This window comes from Amphiura filiformis, chromosome 8 (assembly GCF_039555335.1).
Source record: "Amphiura filiformis chromosome 8, Afil_fr2py, whole genome shotgun sequence".
Classification (NCBI taxonomy): domain Eukaryota; kingdom Metazoa; phylum Echinodermata; class Ophiuroidea; order Amphilepidida; family Amphiuridae; genus Amphiura; species Amphiura filiformis.
The window spans coordinates 40,005,658-40,021,392 of NC_092635.1; the positions used below are offsets into that span (position 1 = coordinate 40,005,658).

The window sequence follows — 15,735 nt, forward strand, 5'->3', positions numbered from 1 at the left end:
AGTACCTAGAATGACGGGTGTGAAGGATGGAGGACAGGTATTCAGGTGTAGATGAAGCAAGAACCTTATAAACATGGACGAGAGTGCGGAACTGGACACGTTTAGCAACTGTAAGCCAGTGCAGACTATGAAGCAAAGGAGAAGTATGCGTATATTTTGGTTCTCTGAAAATGAGTCTGGCGCACTTGTTCTGGAGAAGCTGTAGGCGGGTGAGGTTTTTCTGGGAGATGCCATTAAGCAAGGAGGAGCAGTAATCAATCTTGGACAGGACAAGAGTCCTAACCGCATTGGTACACGCATCAAAGCTTAGGAATCGCCTAATCCTCCAAATATTACCAATCTGCCAGTTCAAAGTTTTGGACAAATGTGCAACATAACTGGACATCTTCATGTCATGGTCAAAAATGACCCCTAAATTCTTTATGGATGAAGATACAGAGATCTCCAACCCATCCAAATAAAGGGTGAGATGCTTGAGATTAATGTAGTGATAATCAGAAGAGGCAGTAAAAACTCAGTCTTCGCCATATTGAGCTTGAGCTTGTTACTGGTGAGCCAAGTTTGTAGCTCATGGATGCAGTTGGAAAGTTTGAACAAGGCACAAGCTGCATCACCCGGGATGGCAGGATTAAAGGTGATAATCAGCTGAACATCATCAGCATAGAGGTGATATTGGAGGCCATGATTACGAATAATGTTCCCGATGGCATGAGTGTAATAGGTGAACAATATCGGGCCAATGACCGATCCCTGGGGACACCATAAGGCAGATGAACCTTATCAGAATAGCATCCCTTCACAAAGACCTGACTACTGCGATTTTCAAGGTAGGACTGGAACACTCTATGGGCATCACCAATGATGCCAAATTCTTGGCTCAGCCGCTGCAACAGAATACGGTGATCCACCGTATCAAATGCGGCAGTCAAGTCCAGTAACACCACAAAGACAGCCCTGTTGTCATCAATAGCTCTGAGGATGGTATTATGAACAGCCAAGAGTGCTGTCTCGGTGCTGTGAGCAGCCCGATACGCTGACTGCAAAGGCTCAGCCAGTTTATTGCACTCAACATACTCGGTGAGCTGAACACTGACAACCTTCTCAATCAGTTTACCAACAAAGGCCAGATTGGAGACAGGCCGGTAGTTCGAGAGCTGCTGTTTGTCAAGGGACACCTTTTTTAGCACAGGCGTGATAGTAGCCCTACGTAGTTCAGCAGGAAAGCAGCCAGAAAGGAGGGAGTTATTGACGATCTTAGTAAGAATAGGGAGAAAGATATGGATATGTTTCTTTAACAACCAGGTCGGGAGGGGGTCTAGGTCACATGACTTGGAGGTCCATGGCGTTATTATTTTAGATAACTCTTCTTCAGACACAGCTTCAAATTTGTCAAACGAGCATTGCAATGTGCTAGATGTAGAACATTGAGAAGTGGTGTTTGAAGAGGTAGCATGGACAGCATCAACATCAGCACGAATTGTTTCTACTTTACCAATGAAATATTTACAGAAATCATTAGCTAATGTAGCTGGAGAGCTACTATCAGGAAGGTCACGTGAGGTCTTATTCAAAAGAGCATTTATAGTCTTATACATGTCCTTAGTGTTACAATTGAGTAGCCTTTCATTATAAAAAGATGCTTTCTCTTTGCTAATGGTTGTTGCAGCTTCCTCTGGGAATCAATATAGGCTTGACGGTCAACTTCAGTCCTTGTTTTACGCCAGCGCCGTTCACTCCGCCTACGTAAGCGTCGCGCATCCTGAACAGTTTGATTAAACCATTCAGGTTTGATGCGAACGGTACATGGTTTTTCTTTGGCAGGTGCATGGGTCTCAAGTACTTGGCTACAGGTTTTGTTATAAAACTGGACAAGGTCTACATGTGCCTCATCCATGGAATCATCAGTGGTATTGAGCTTGAACACAAGGTCTTCCTCAAAAGCAACAGGATCAATATTGCGGAAATTACGCGCTTTGTACACATTGGTGGCTCTGACAATTGACTGCTTCTTAAAATCAATGTCACAAAGTATGAGAAAATGATCAGAAACATGAACAGGGTGGATGTCATATGGCTTGACAACATGATCATTCTCTTTAACCATAACCAAATCCAAAGTGTGTCCCTTTACATGAGTGGGCTCATCAACAAGTTGCTCGAAACTAAGAGACTCAAGGATAGCAAGCATAGATTTGGTGTCGCTTTCATCGGGCATGTCCATATGGATATTGAAGTCACCCAATACCACTGATCGTCCAGGAAGGAGGTCAACTGCATTGAGAAATATCTCAAAATCATGAAAGTATTGAGGCATTTGCTTTAAAGATGATGATCTATACACAACAACAAAGTAAAGGTTCTGGTTCTTCATATAAAATAATGAATGTTCAAAAGTGTCACTTTTAGGTAGTTTCTCTTCGCAGAGTTCGAGACTCAGTTGGCTCTTGAAAACACAGGCAGTTCCTCCACCGCGATGGACAGAGTTACGGGGTACACCCAAAAATGAGTAACCAGGAGGACACATTTGCCCAGTGATGACACGATCATCAGAACGGAGCCAGGTTTCCGTGAGGAAAAAGAAGTCCAAGTCCGCATTCAAGATTATATCAGTTATTGTGTCCCCTTTATTGCCGACAGACTGGGCATTCCATAGACCTAACTTCATGTTGCTATGGTTACCTGGTGAGTGCTCACATTGGTTTTGCTGAACAGTTTGCTCATTGGAATGAGAAATCATTGCAGGTGATGCAGATGGATCCACACAGCTCATAATTGGAAAGTTGTTTGAAAGTATCTTCTTTCCTCGACGAGTTGGTTTCTGTTTATTTAAACCAAGTGACTTAATGTTGTACCAAACTTCTTGAGGCAGTCTACATGTAGTTGAAATACCAGTATTGTACTTAAGGAGATCACTCCTAGTATAACACATTGTGGTAGAGTGATAATCAGCTGGATTATCACACAGATAAGTACTTTGAAGATGAAAATATTGATCATTCAGATGATTAGACTGATCAATTGATGGAATAACAAGTGTAATTGACTGTACAGCCAACATCAATAGTTTTCTAGGAATAACTTACTATCTACTGAAGATAGTTTTGTAGGGACACGTTGCTATCTACTGAAGACCATATTTAAAACACTCACCATGGAAACAACATCAGCATCTTTTCTTGGGAAAATATTGGCTACACACGGACTAATATAAGAGAGTGTGCCGCCATTCAAATGCGCCATTGAAACACACAGAAAAAGAGTCTTTTCAAAAGACGCACTTTTGGATGGCAATGAAAAAACGTAGGCCTACTTCAGATAAAGCTTGGCATATCACATTAAAACTCATCATGTGTAGAATATTATTCTTTTAACAGTATAATTATGTTGATGGCCTTTTACTCTTTTTTGCTATTTTACCGCCAAAAAATAAAAGGTGCAAATTATTTAACCCTAGGGAAAAAATCACTCCATTTTCCACCGGACGTTGTTCAAATTCACCGAAATACAAAATTGTTACTCTTTTCCCAGATTTCTTCATGTAGACACTTGTCGGAAGCAAATGAGCTGAAAACAAGTGAATTTTGACAGTACGTTTAGAAACTAAAGTCGCAACAAGCTCAAATAAGCGGTGCACTATTTTAACCGCATTTCGACTATTCTAACCGCATTTCGCTCTCTGTCGAACTGTGAGGATTTCTTACTCCCAATGGTTCTATCTTTTCATTTGAATATTAGGGGATAGCGCGTACGCAGTCCCCTACTACCAGAAATTATACGCCCGAGTTCCCCACGTTTGGGGGAATCGTATGGGTCAACCCGCCGAAGTGCAATGGCAAGGCCTCACCATAGGGGAGCTGCCTTCATGATCAATTTTTAGTCTAGCCGAGCGGCGGCTAGACTCTTGAATCCCAGTAGTTAGTCTAGCCGAGCGGCGGCTAGACTCTTGAATCCCAGTAGTTTCTTTCTTCTTACCTAGCTGGGGGGTTTTCATCCCCCCGAGCTAGGTACTGTTTTGCTATCCGATCTTTCTTCTTTCTTTCTTTCTTTCTTTCTGGCAATAAATTTCAAAATGCTTCTCCTCCTACATGTTACACCCTATAATTACGTAACTTGCACATATGTATTGGCTATATCCAGTGCCCATAGTGTCTAAACAGAATTGGGATCAAAGGTCATTAAAGGGGCATTTCCGGTATTTAACCAAATATCTTCAAAATGCTTCTTCTGCCACATATTATATAGTATAATGATGTCATTTGCACATATGCATCGGCTATACCACACGCTTATAACTTGCATACAGAATTGGGGTCAAAGGTCATTAAGGGGGTAAAATCTTACAATGTATTATCTGGACATCTGTAAGGGGTATGGGGCTCAAACTTGGTGACAACAAATCTCATGACCAGGGGAACATTTTGCAGGGGTCAGGTCAAAGGTCATGCAGAGGTCAAATTTAAGAAATGCATTTCCTGTACATCTGTGAGGAGTACTGGGCTCAAACTTGGTCACAACAAACTTAATGATCTGGGGAACATTTTGCCGGGGTCAGGTCAAAGGTTATCTGAGGTCACATCTTAGAATTTTACTTTCTGGATACCTGTAAGGGGTATGGGGCTCAAATTCAGTAACAACAAATCTCATGACCAGGGGAACATTTTGCAGGGGTCAGGTCAAAGGTCATGTAGAGGTCAAATCTTAGAATAGCTTTTCTGGACATCTGTAAGGGGTACGGGGCTCAAACTCAGAGACAACAGGCTTGATGAGCATTTTGAACATTTTGCAGGGGTCAGGTCAAAGGTCATCTGGGGTCAAATTTTAAAATTGCATTTTCTGGACATCTGTAAGGAGTACTGGACTCAAACTCTGTTACAACAAACGTCATGACCAGTGGAACATTTTTGGAACATTTTGCAGGGGTCAGATACCTCCACAACACCAACACGCCCCAGCTAGGTTTGTGGTCTATGACCACCATTTGCCACTAGTTCTTCTTCTTCTTCTTCTTCTTTCTGTCAACATTTGATATAATTTGCTATAGCTCCTTCATTATTTGACCGATTATGACCAAACTTGCGCACAAGCTCAACTACCCCAGCCTTTACATATGACATGACCCATTTGGGGTCAAACGTCACGCATGAGTAATTTTGGCTAAAAATGTGATTTTTACCAAAAATGCTTCTTCTCCTACAGATTACATGGTAGAGTATCGAGATTTGGACATTTACCTTGGCTATAGCCGGGGCCTATGGGGTCCTCACAGATTTGGGGTCAAAGGTCATTAAGGGGGTATTTCCGGCACATAACCAAATACCTTCAAAATGCTTCTTTTCCTACAGATTCTATGGTACAGAGATGCGACTGACACATATGCATTGACATTAGTTGGTGTCTATGGGGTCCTCACAGATTTTGAGTTCAAGGTCAAACAGGGGACAAAAATGGTTGATTACTGAAAATCATTTTAAAATTCAATATTTTCTGCATATTACTTGCTGTGATCATCAGAATAATGCCAAAAGGGCTCTAGCATTATGTTCATATACGATTGTAATCAGATTTGGCTTAAACATGGAGGAGGGGTCTGTTTTGGGGTCAAAAGGGGTAAAATTCTAAAGTTTGTCCAATTTAAATGAAAATTAGTATATGTGATCTTGATATGATTCAAAATATATTGGAGGTCATTTCAAGGTCACCAGAGGTCAACGAAAGGTCAAAAGGGGTCAAATTCTAATATTTGTCCAATTTAGATGAAAATTAGTATATGTGATCTTGATATGATTCAAAATATATTGGAGGTCATTTCAAGGTCACCAGAGGTCAACTAAAGGTCAAAAGGGGTCAAATTACAAAGTTTATTCAATTTGAATGAAAATTAGTATATGTTATGTGGATATGATGCAAAATGTGGTGAAGGTCATTTCAAGGTCATCAGATGTCATTTCAAGGTCACGGCTAGACTTCGCAGCCTTACTAAGGATGCAATATATCTAGTTTCTTTCTTCTTCTTCTTCTTCTTCTTCTTCTTTCTGTCAACATTTGATATAATTTGCTATAGCTCCTTCATTATTTGACCGATTATGACCAAACTTGCGCACAAGCTCAACTACCCCAGCCTTTACATATGACATGACCCATTTGGGGTCAAACGTCACGCATGAGTAATTTTGGCTAAAAATGTGATTTTTACCAAAAATGCTTCTTCTCCTACAGATTACATGGTAGAGTATCGAGATTTGGACATTTACCTTGGCTATAGCCGGGGCCTATGGGGTCCTCACAGATTTGGGGTCAAAGGTCATTAAGGGGGTATTCCGGCACATAACCAAATACCTTCAAAATGCTTCTTTTCCTACAGATTCTATGGTACAGAGATGCGACTGACACATATGCATTGACATTAGTTGGTGTCTATGGGGTCCTCACAGATTTTGAGTTCAAGGTCAAACAGGGGACAAAAATGGTTGATTACTGAAAATCATTTTAAAATTCAATATTTTCTGCATATTACGTGCTGTGATCATCAGAATAATGCCAAAAGGGCTCTAGCATTATGTTCATATACGATTGTAATCAGATTTGGCTTAAACATGGAGGAGGGGTCTGTTTTGGGGTCAAAAGGGGTAAAATTCTAAAGTTTGTCCAATTTAAATGAAAATTAGTATATGTGATCTTGATATGATTCAAAATATATTGGAGGTCATTTCAAGGTCACCAGAGGTCAACGAAAGGTCAAAGGGGTCAAATTCTAATATTTGTCCAATTTAGATGAAAATTAGTATATGTGATCTTGATATGATTCAAAATATATTGGAGGTCATTTCAAGGTCACCAGAGGTCAACTAAAGGTCAAAAGGGTCAAATTACAAAGTTTATTCAATTTGAATGAAAATTAGTATATGTTATGTGGATATGATGCAAAATGTGGTGAAGGTCATTTCAAGGTCATCAGATGTCATTTCAAGGTCACGGCTAGACTTCGCAGCCTTACTAAGGATGCAATATATCTAGTTTTTTTTGCATTTCCACCAGGCACCTTTCGGTGTCTAGTGCATTTATTATATTCTAATGTTCTTTCATGTTTCAAAATAAAGTCATTTTATAAAGGTACAAATTGTTTGACATGTTATAAATATTATGGTTAATATTATGCATTGAAAAGTGAAGTGTATCAAAGGTCACACTTAATTATTTTAAGATTGTGTTAAACATAAAATGTGGTTTTACAATAAACAAGTTGGCGTCTTAAGGCCGGATCTTATACAATTCAAAGAAACATATTTGTTTTGGCCTTGATGATCAATTTTTTTTTTTTTCATTTCCACCAGGCACCTTTCGGTGTCTAGTGCATTTATTATATTCTAATGTTCTTTCATGTTTCAAAATAAAGTCATTTTATAAAGGTACAAATTGTTTGACATGTTATAAATATTATGGTTAATATTATGCATTGAAAAGTGAAGTGGATCAAAGGTCACACTTAATTATTTTACGAAATGTATAATACATTCCAAGATTGTGTTAACATAAAATGTGGTTTTACAATAAACAAGTTGGCGTCTTAAGGCCGGATCTTATACAATTCAAAGAAACATATTTGTTTTGGCCTTTTTTAAATGTGAAAGTTGAAAAAAGAGTTCAATTGTTTGAATTCAGCGAAACATAAATATGTCAGTGTTAGAGCGTCATAAGTAGGCTATGACCTATGACATTTAAGCTCTTATAAAACTTTTTGTGGTTACATTTGGAGCAATCATCCTATTTTTGAGATGAGTCATGCATAGTGCAATGTTCATCTAGTTATACAGGTGGCTTTCTTCGTGTGTGTTTCAAATCACTATTATCATGATTTATACAAAAATAATTATAATGATACATTGGTTTAAATAAATATACCCACATAATAGGGATTATTTGTAATAGTGATTGCTTACAAGCAATCTAACAGATAGGCCTTCATGATCAAAGCTACCTCTGCGCCAGGTAAGTATGCTTTGAAACGTGGACATTTTCGAACCGAGTAAAAAATTAAATGTATAATCCATGGTGTCGCGCAAGTAGCGCTTTGTGAAGTTGTAAAATGACTAAAATCAAGCTCCGAATTCAATTTTCTTCCTTTCGCATTGCGCTGAACTGGTTTCTTATTTACTTTGAACTTCTTTCCGTTTTGCATTTAATTTTAAATTCAGGAAATTAGTAAAATATCGCTGTATTTTAAATCTCTCTTAACTTGATGTTGACAAAGAAGGTTGAAGGGCGGGGCTAAAATATTGATTGATTCGGAAACCGTCATCAGGCACCGCGGAAGTTCAGACACACCGCCATATGCATGCAACAATTCGGCTAGCCCGATTTCCCTAAAATGAAAATTTGTCGATCAACAGCCTTTAACAAATTATATAAAAACTTTGTACGGAGTGCTATCTACTGAAGATAGCTTTGTATACATATCTTGCTATCGGAAGATAGTTTTCTAGGAATAACTTATATACTATCTACTGAAGATAGTTTTGTAGGGACACGTTGCTATCTACTGAAGACCATATTTAAAACACTCACCATGGAAACAACATCAGCATCTTTTCTTGGGAAAATATTGGCTACACACGGACTAATATAAGAGAGTGTGCCGCCATTCAAATGCGCCATTGAAACACACAGAAAAAGAGTCTTTTCAAAAGACGCACTTTTGGAAAAAAAAAAAAAAACGTAGGCCTACTTCAGATAAAGCTTGGCATATCACATTAAAACTCATCATGTGTAGAATATTATTCTTTTAACAGTATAATTATGTTGATGGCCTTCTACTCTTTTTTTCTATTTTACCGCCAAAAAATAAAAGGTGCAAATTATTTAACCCTAGGGAAAAAATCACTCCATTTTCCCACCGGACGTTGTTCAAATTCACCGAAATACAAAATTGTTACTCTTTTCCCAGATTTCTTCATGTAGACACTTGTCGGAAGCAAATGAGCTGAAAACAAGTGAATTTTGACAGTACGTTTAGAAACTAAAGTCGCAACAAGCTCAAATAAGCGGTGCACTATTTTAACCGCATTTCGACTATTCTAACCGCATTTCGCTCTCTGTCGAACTGTGAGGATTTCTTACTCCCAATGGTTCTATCTTTTCATTTGAATATTAGGGGATAGCGCGTACGCAGTCCCCCACTACCAGAAATTATACGCCCGAGTTCCCCACGTTTGGGGAATCGTATGGGTCAACCCGCCGAAGTGCAATGGCAAGGCCTCACCATAGGGGAGCTGCCTTCATGATCAAAGCTACCCCTGCGCCAGGTAAGTATGCTTTGAAACGTGGACATTTTCGAACCGAGTAAAAATTAAATGTATAATCCATGGTGTCGCGCAAGTAGCGCTTTGTGAAGTTGTAAAATGACTAAAATCAAGCTCCGAATTCAATTTTCTTCCTTTCGCATTGCGCTGAACTGGTTTCTTATTTACTTTGAACTTCTTTCCGTTTTGCATTTAATTTTAAATTCAGGAAATTAGTAAAATATCGCTGTATTTTAAATCTCTCTTAACTTGATGTTGACAAAGAAGGTTGAAGGGCGGGGCTAAAATATTGATTGATTCGGAATCCGTCATCAGGCACCGCGGAAGTTCAGACACACCGCCATATGCATGCAACAATTCGGCTAGCCCGATTTCCCTAAAATGAAAATTTGTCGATCAACAGCCTTTAACAAATTATATAAAAACTTTGTACGGAGTGCTATCTACTGAAGATAGCTTTGTATACATATCTTGCTATCGGAAGATAGTTTTCTAGGAATAACTTATATACTATCTACTGAAGATAGTTTTGTAGGGACACGTTGCTATCTACTGAAGACCATATTTAAAACACTCACCATGGAAACAACATCAGCATCTTTTCTTGGGAAAATATTGGCTACACACGGACTAATATAAGAGAGTGTGCCGCCATTCAAATGCGCCATTGAAACACACAGAAAAAGAGTCTTTTCAAAAGACGCACTTTTGGATGGCAAAAAAAAACGTAGGCCTACTTCAGATAAAGCTTGGCATATCACATTAAAACTCATCATGTGTAGAATATTATTCTTTTAACAGTATAATTATGTTGATGGCCTTCTACTCTTTTTTGCTATTTTACCGCCAAAAAATAAAAGGTGCAAATTATTTAACCCTAGGGAAAAAATCACTCCATTTTCCCACCGGACGTTGTTCAAATTCACCGAAATACAAAATTGTTACTCTTTTCCCAGATTTCTTCATGTAGACACTTGTCGGAAGCAAATGAGCTGAAAACAAGTGAATTTTGACAGTACGTTTAGAAACTAAAGTCGCAACAAGCTCAAATAAGCGGTGCACTATTTTAACCGCATTTCGACTATTCTAACCGCATTTCGCTCTCTGTCGAACTGTGAGGATTTCTTACTCCCAATGGTTCTATCTTTTCATTTGAATATTAGGGGATAGCGCGTACGCAGTCCCCCACTACCAGAAATTATACGCCCGAGTTCCCCACGTTTGGGGGAATCGTATGAGTCAACCCGCCGAAGTGCAATGGCAAGGCCTCACCATAGGGGAGCTGCCTTCATGATCAAAGCTACCCCTGCGCCAGGTAAGTATGCTTTGAAACGTGGACATTTTCGAACCGAGTAAAAAATTAAATGTATAATCCATGGTGTCGCGCAAGTAGCGCTTTGTGAAGTTGTAAAATGACTAAAATCAAGCTCCGAATTCAATTTTCTTCCTTTCGCATTGCGCTGAACTGGTTTCTTATTTACTTTGAACTTCTTTCCGTTTTGCATTTAATTTTAAATTCAGGAAATTAGTAAAATATCGCTGTATTTTAAATCTCTCTTAACTTGATGTTGACAAAGAAGGTTGAAGGGCGGGGCTAAAATATTGATTGATTCGGAATCCGTCATCAGGCACCGCGGAAGTTCAGACACACCGCCATATGCATGCAACAATTCGGCTAGCCCGATTTCCCTAAAATGAAAATTTGTCGATCAACAGCCTTTAACAAATTATATAAAAACTTTGTACGGAGTGCTATCTACTGAAGATAGCTTTGTATACATATCTTGCTATCGGAAGATAGTTTTCTAGGAATAACTTATATACTATCTACTGAAGATAGTTTTGTAGGGACACGTTGCTATCTACTGAAGACCATATTTAAAACACTCACCATGGAAACAACATCAGCATCTTTTCTTGGGAAAATATTGGCTACACACGGACTAATATAAGAGAGTGTGCCGCCATTCAAATGCGCCATTGAAACACACAGAAAAAGAGTCTTTTCAAAAGACGCACTTTTGGAAAAAAAAAAAAAACGTAGGCCTACTTCAGATAAAGCTTGGCATATCACATTAAAACTCATCATGTGTAGAATATTATTCTTTTAACAGTATAATTATGTTGATGGCCTTCTACTCTTTTTTGCTATTTTACCGAAAAAAAATAAAAGGTGCAAATTATTTAACCCTAGGGAAAAAATCACTCCATTTTCCCACCGGACGTTGTTCAAATTCACCGAAATACAAAATTGTTACTCTTTTCCCAGATTTCTTCATGTAGACACTTGTCGGAAGCAAATGAGCTGAAAACAAGTGAATTTTGACAGTACGTTTAGAAACTAAAGTCGCAACAAGCTCAAATAAGCGGTGCACTATTTTAACCGCATTTCGACTATTCTAACCGCATTTCGCTCTCTGTCGAACTGTGAGGATTTCTTACTCCCAATGGTTCTATCTTTTCATTTGAATATTAGGGGATAGCGCGTACGCAGTCCCCCACTACCAGAAATTATACGCCCGAGTTCCCCACGTTTGGGGGAATCGTATGGGTCAACCCGCCGAAGTGCAATGGCAAGGCCTCACCATAGGGGAGCTGCCTTCATGATCAAAGCTACCCCTGCGCCAGGTAAGTATGCTTTGAAACGTGGACATTTTCGAACCGAGTAAAAAATTAAATGTATAATCCATGGTGTCGCGCAAGTAGCGCTTTGTGAAGTTGTAAAATGACTAAAATCAAGCTCCGAATTCAATTTTCTTCCTTTCGCATTGCGCTGAACTGGTTTCTTATTTACTTTGAACTTCTTTCCGTTTTGCATTTAATTTTAAATTCAGGAAATTAGTAAAATATCGCTGTATTTTAAATCTCTCTTAACTTGATGTTGACAAAGAAGGTTGAAGGGCGGGGCTAAAATATTGATTGATTCGGAATCCGTCATCAGGCACCGCGGAAGTTCAGACACACCGCCATATGCATGCAACAATTCGGCTAGCCGATTTCCCTAAAATGAAAATTTGTCGATCAACAGCCTTTAACAAATTATATAAAAACTTTGTACGGAGTGCTATCTACTGAAGATAGCTTTGTATACATATCTTGCTATCGGAAGATAGTTAAATAATAATAATAATACACAGATTTAGAGAGCGCTATTTAAATGAAGAAACAAAGCGCTATGGAAAAGGAAAAATGCAAGAGGGAGGAAACATTAGGTGAAAAGGTGAGTTTTTAGGTTCTTTTTTTTTTTTTGGACATTGGGAGAGTCACGAATGTGGGAAGGCAAGCCATTCCATAGAACAGGGGCAATGATGGAAAATGCTCTGTCACCAGCCAACTTGTGGGATCTTGGAATGGAAAGACAAGTGGCAGCAGTAGAGCGCAAAGAGTACCCAGAATGACGGGTGTGAAGGATGGAGGACAGGTATTCAGGTGTAGATGAAGCAAGAACCTTATAAACATGGACGAGAGTGCGGAACTGGACACGTTTAGCAACTGTAAGCCAGTGCAGACTATGAAGCAAAGGAGAAGTATGCGTATATTTTGGTTCTCTGAAAATGAGTCTGGCGCACTTGTTCTGGAGAAGCTGTAGGCGGGTGAGGTTTTTCTGGGAGATGCCATTAAGCAAGGAGGAGCAGTAATCAATCTTGGACAGGACAAGAGTCCTAACCGCATTGGTACACGCATCAAAGCTTAGGAATCGCCTAATCCTCCAAATATTACCAATCTGCCAGTTCAAAGTTTTGGACAAATGTGCAACATAACTGGACATCTTCATGTCATGGTCAAAATGACCCTAAATTCTTTATGGATGAAGATACAGAGATCTCCAACCCATCCAAATAAAGGGTGAGATGCTTGAGATTAATGTAGTGATAATCAGAAGAGGCAGTAAAAACTCAGTCTTCGCCATATTGAGCTTGAGCTTGTTACTGGTGAGCCAAGTTTGTAGCTCATGGATGCAGTTGGAAAGTTTGAACAAGGCACAAGCTGCATCACCCGGGATGGCAGGATTAAAGGTGATAATCAGCTGAACATCATCAGCATAGAGGTGATATTGGAGGCCATGATTACGAATAATGTTCCCGATGGCATGAGTGTAATAGGTGAACAATATCGGGCCAATGACCGATCCCTGGGGACACCATAAGGCAGATGAACCTTATCAGAATAGCATCCCTTCACAAAGACCTGACTACTGCGATTTTCAAGGTAGGACTGGAACACTCTATGGGCATCACCAATGATGCCAAATTCTTGGCTCAGCTGCTGCAACAGAATACGGTGATCCACCGTATCAAATGCGGCAGTCAAGTCCAGTAACACCACAAAGACAGCCCTGTTGTCATCAATAGCTCTGAGGATGGTATTATGAACAGCCAAGAGTGCTGTCTCGGTGCTGTGAGCAGCCCGATACGCTGACTGCAAAGGCTCAGCCAGTTTATTGCACTCAACATACTCGGTGAGCTGAACACTGACAACCTTCTCAATCAGTTTACCAACAAAGGCCAGATTGGAGACAGGCCGGTAGTTCGAGAGCTGCTGTTTGTCAAGGGACACCTTTTTTAGCACAGGCGTGATAGTAGCCCTACGTAGTTCAGCAGGAAAGCAGCCAGAAAGGAGGGAGTTATTGACGATCTTAGTAAGAATAGGGAGAAAGATATGGATATGTTTCTTTAACAACCAGGTCGGGAGGGGGTCTAGGTCACATGACTTGGAGGTCCATGGCGTTATTATTTTAGATAACTCTTCTTCAGACACAGCTTCAAATTTGTCAAACGAGCATTGCAATGTGCTAGATGTAGAACATTGAGAAGTGGTGTTTGAAGAGGTAGCATGGACAGCATCAACATCAGCACGAATTGTTTCTACTTTACCAATGAAATATTTACAGAAATCATTAGCTAATGTAGCTGGAGAGCTACTATCAGGAAGGTCACGTGAGGTCTTATTCAAAAGAGCATTTATAGTCTTATACATGTCCTTAGTGTTACAATTGAGTAGCCTTTCATTATAAAAAAGATGCTTTCTCTTTGCTAATGGTTGTTGCAGCTTCCCTCTGGGAATCAATATAGGCTTGACGGTCAACTTCAGTCCTTGTTTTACGCCAGCGCCGTTCACTCCGCCTACGTAAGCGTCGCGCATCCTGAACAGTTTGATTAAACCATTCAGGTTTGATGCGAACGGTACATGGTTTTTCTTTGGCAGGTGCATGGGTCTCAAGTACTTGGCTACAGGTTTTGTTATAAAACTGGACAAGGTCTACATGTGCCTCATCCATGGAATCATCAGTGGTATTGAGCTTGAACACAAGGTCTTCCTCAAAAGCAACAGGATCAATATTGCGGAAATTACGCGCTTTGTACACATTGGTGGCTCTGACAATTGACTGCTTCTTAAAATCAATGTCACAAAGTATGAGAAAATGATCAGAAACATGAACAGGGTGGATGTCATATGGCTTGACAACATGATCATTCTCTTTAACCATAACCAAATCCAAAGTGTGTCCCTTTACATGAGTGGGCTCATCAACAAGTTGCTCGAAACTAAGAGACTCAAGGATAGCAAGCATAGATTTGGTGTCGCTTTCATCGGGCATGTCCATATGGATATTGAAGTCACCCAATACCACTGATCGTCCAGGAAGGAGGTCAACTGCATTGAGAAATATCTCAAAATCATGAAAGTATTGAGGCATTTGCTTTAAAGATGATGATCTATACACAACAACAAAGTAAAGGTTCTGGTTCTTCATATAAAATAATGAATGTTCAAAAGTGTCACTTTTAGGTAGTTTCTCTTCGCAGAGTTCGAGACTCAGTTGGCTCTTGAAAACACAGGCAGTTCCTCCACCGCGATGGACAGAGTTACGGGGTACACCCAAAAATGAGTAACCAGGAGGACACATTTGCCCAGTGATGACACGATCATCAGAACGGAGCCAGGTTTCCGTGAGGAAAAAGAAGTCCAAGTCCGCATTCAAGATTATATCAGTTATTGTGTCCCTTTATTGCCGACAGACTGGGCATTCCATAGACCTAACTTCATGTTGCTATGGTTACCTGGTGAGTGCTCACATTGGTTTTGCTGAACAGTTTGCTCATTGGAATGAGAAATCATTGCAGGTGATGCAGATGGATCCACACAGCTCATAATTGGAAAGTTGTTTGAAAGTATCTTCTTTCCTCGACGAGTTGGTTTCTGTTTATTTAAACCAAGTGACTTAATGTTGTACCAAACTTCTTGAGGCAGTCTACATGTAGTTGAAATACCAGTATTGTACTTAAGGAGATCACTCCTAGTATAACACATTAGGTAGAGTGATAATCAGCTGGATTATCACACAGATAAGTACTTTGAAGATGAAAATATTGATCATTCAGATGATTAGACTGATCAATTGATGGAATAACAAGTGTAATTGACTGTACAGCCAACA

General features: G+C 39.6%; 1 protein-coding gene and 4 non-coding genes across 5 annotated transcripts; all 5 read right to left on the bottom strand.

The window, feature by feature from the left end:
• Positions 1 to 641: 641 nt before the first annotated feature.
• On the bottom strand, positions 642 to 2,929 carry LOC140159526 (uncharacterized). The gene is made up of 2 exons (XM_072183016.1): positions 1,610 to 2,929; positions 642 to 1,253 (listed from the first exon to the last, which is right to left on the bottom strand). The coding sequence occupies exons 1-2, from the start codon at positions 2,927 to 2,929 to the stop codon at positions 642 to 644; spliced, it is 1,932 nt and encodes a 643-aa protein (XP_072039117.1).
• An 803-nt stretch (positions 2,930 to 3,732) lies between these two features.
• Positions 3,733 to 3,901, bottom strand: LOC140159742 (U1 spliceosomal RNA). Its single transcript, XR_011859910.1, has one exon. It is a non-coding gene; the product is annotated as a U1 spliceosomal RNA (small nuclear RNA).
• Positions 3,902 to 9,145: 5,244 nt separating this feature from the next.
• On the bottom strand, positions 9,146 to 9,307 carry LOC140159716 (U1 spliceosomal RNA). Its single transcript, XR_011859887.1, has one exon. It is a non-coding gene; the product is annotated as a U1 spliceosomal RNA (small nuclear RNA).
• A 1,149-nt stretch (positions 9,308 to 10,456) lies between these two features.
• LOC140159717 (U1 spliceosomal RNA) lies at positions 10,457 to 10,619 on the bottom strand. The gene has a single exon (XR_011859888.1). It is a non-coding gene; the product is annotated as a U1 spliceosomal RNA (small nuclear RNA).
• A 1,150-nt stretch (positions 10,620 to 11,769) lies between these two features.
• Positions 11,770 to 11,932, bottom strand: LOC140159724 (U1 spliceosomal RNA). The gene has a single exon (XR_011859894.1). It is a non-coding gene; the product is annotated as a U1 spliceosomal RNA (small nuclear RNA).
• Positions 11,933 to 15,735: the final 3,803 nt, after the last annotated feature.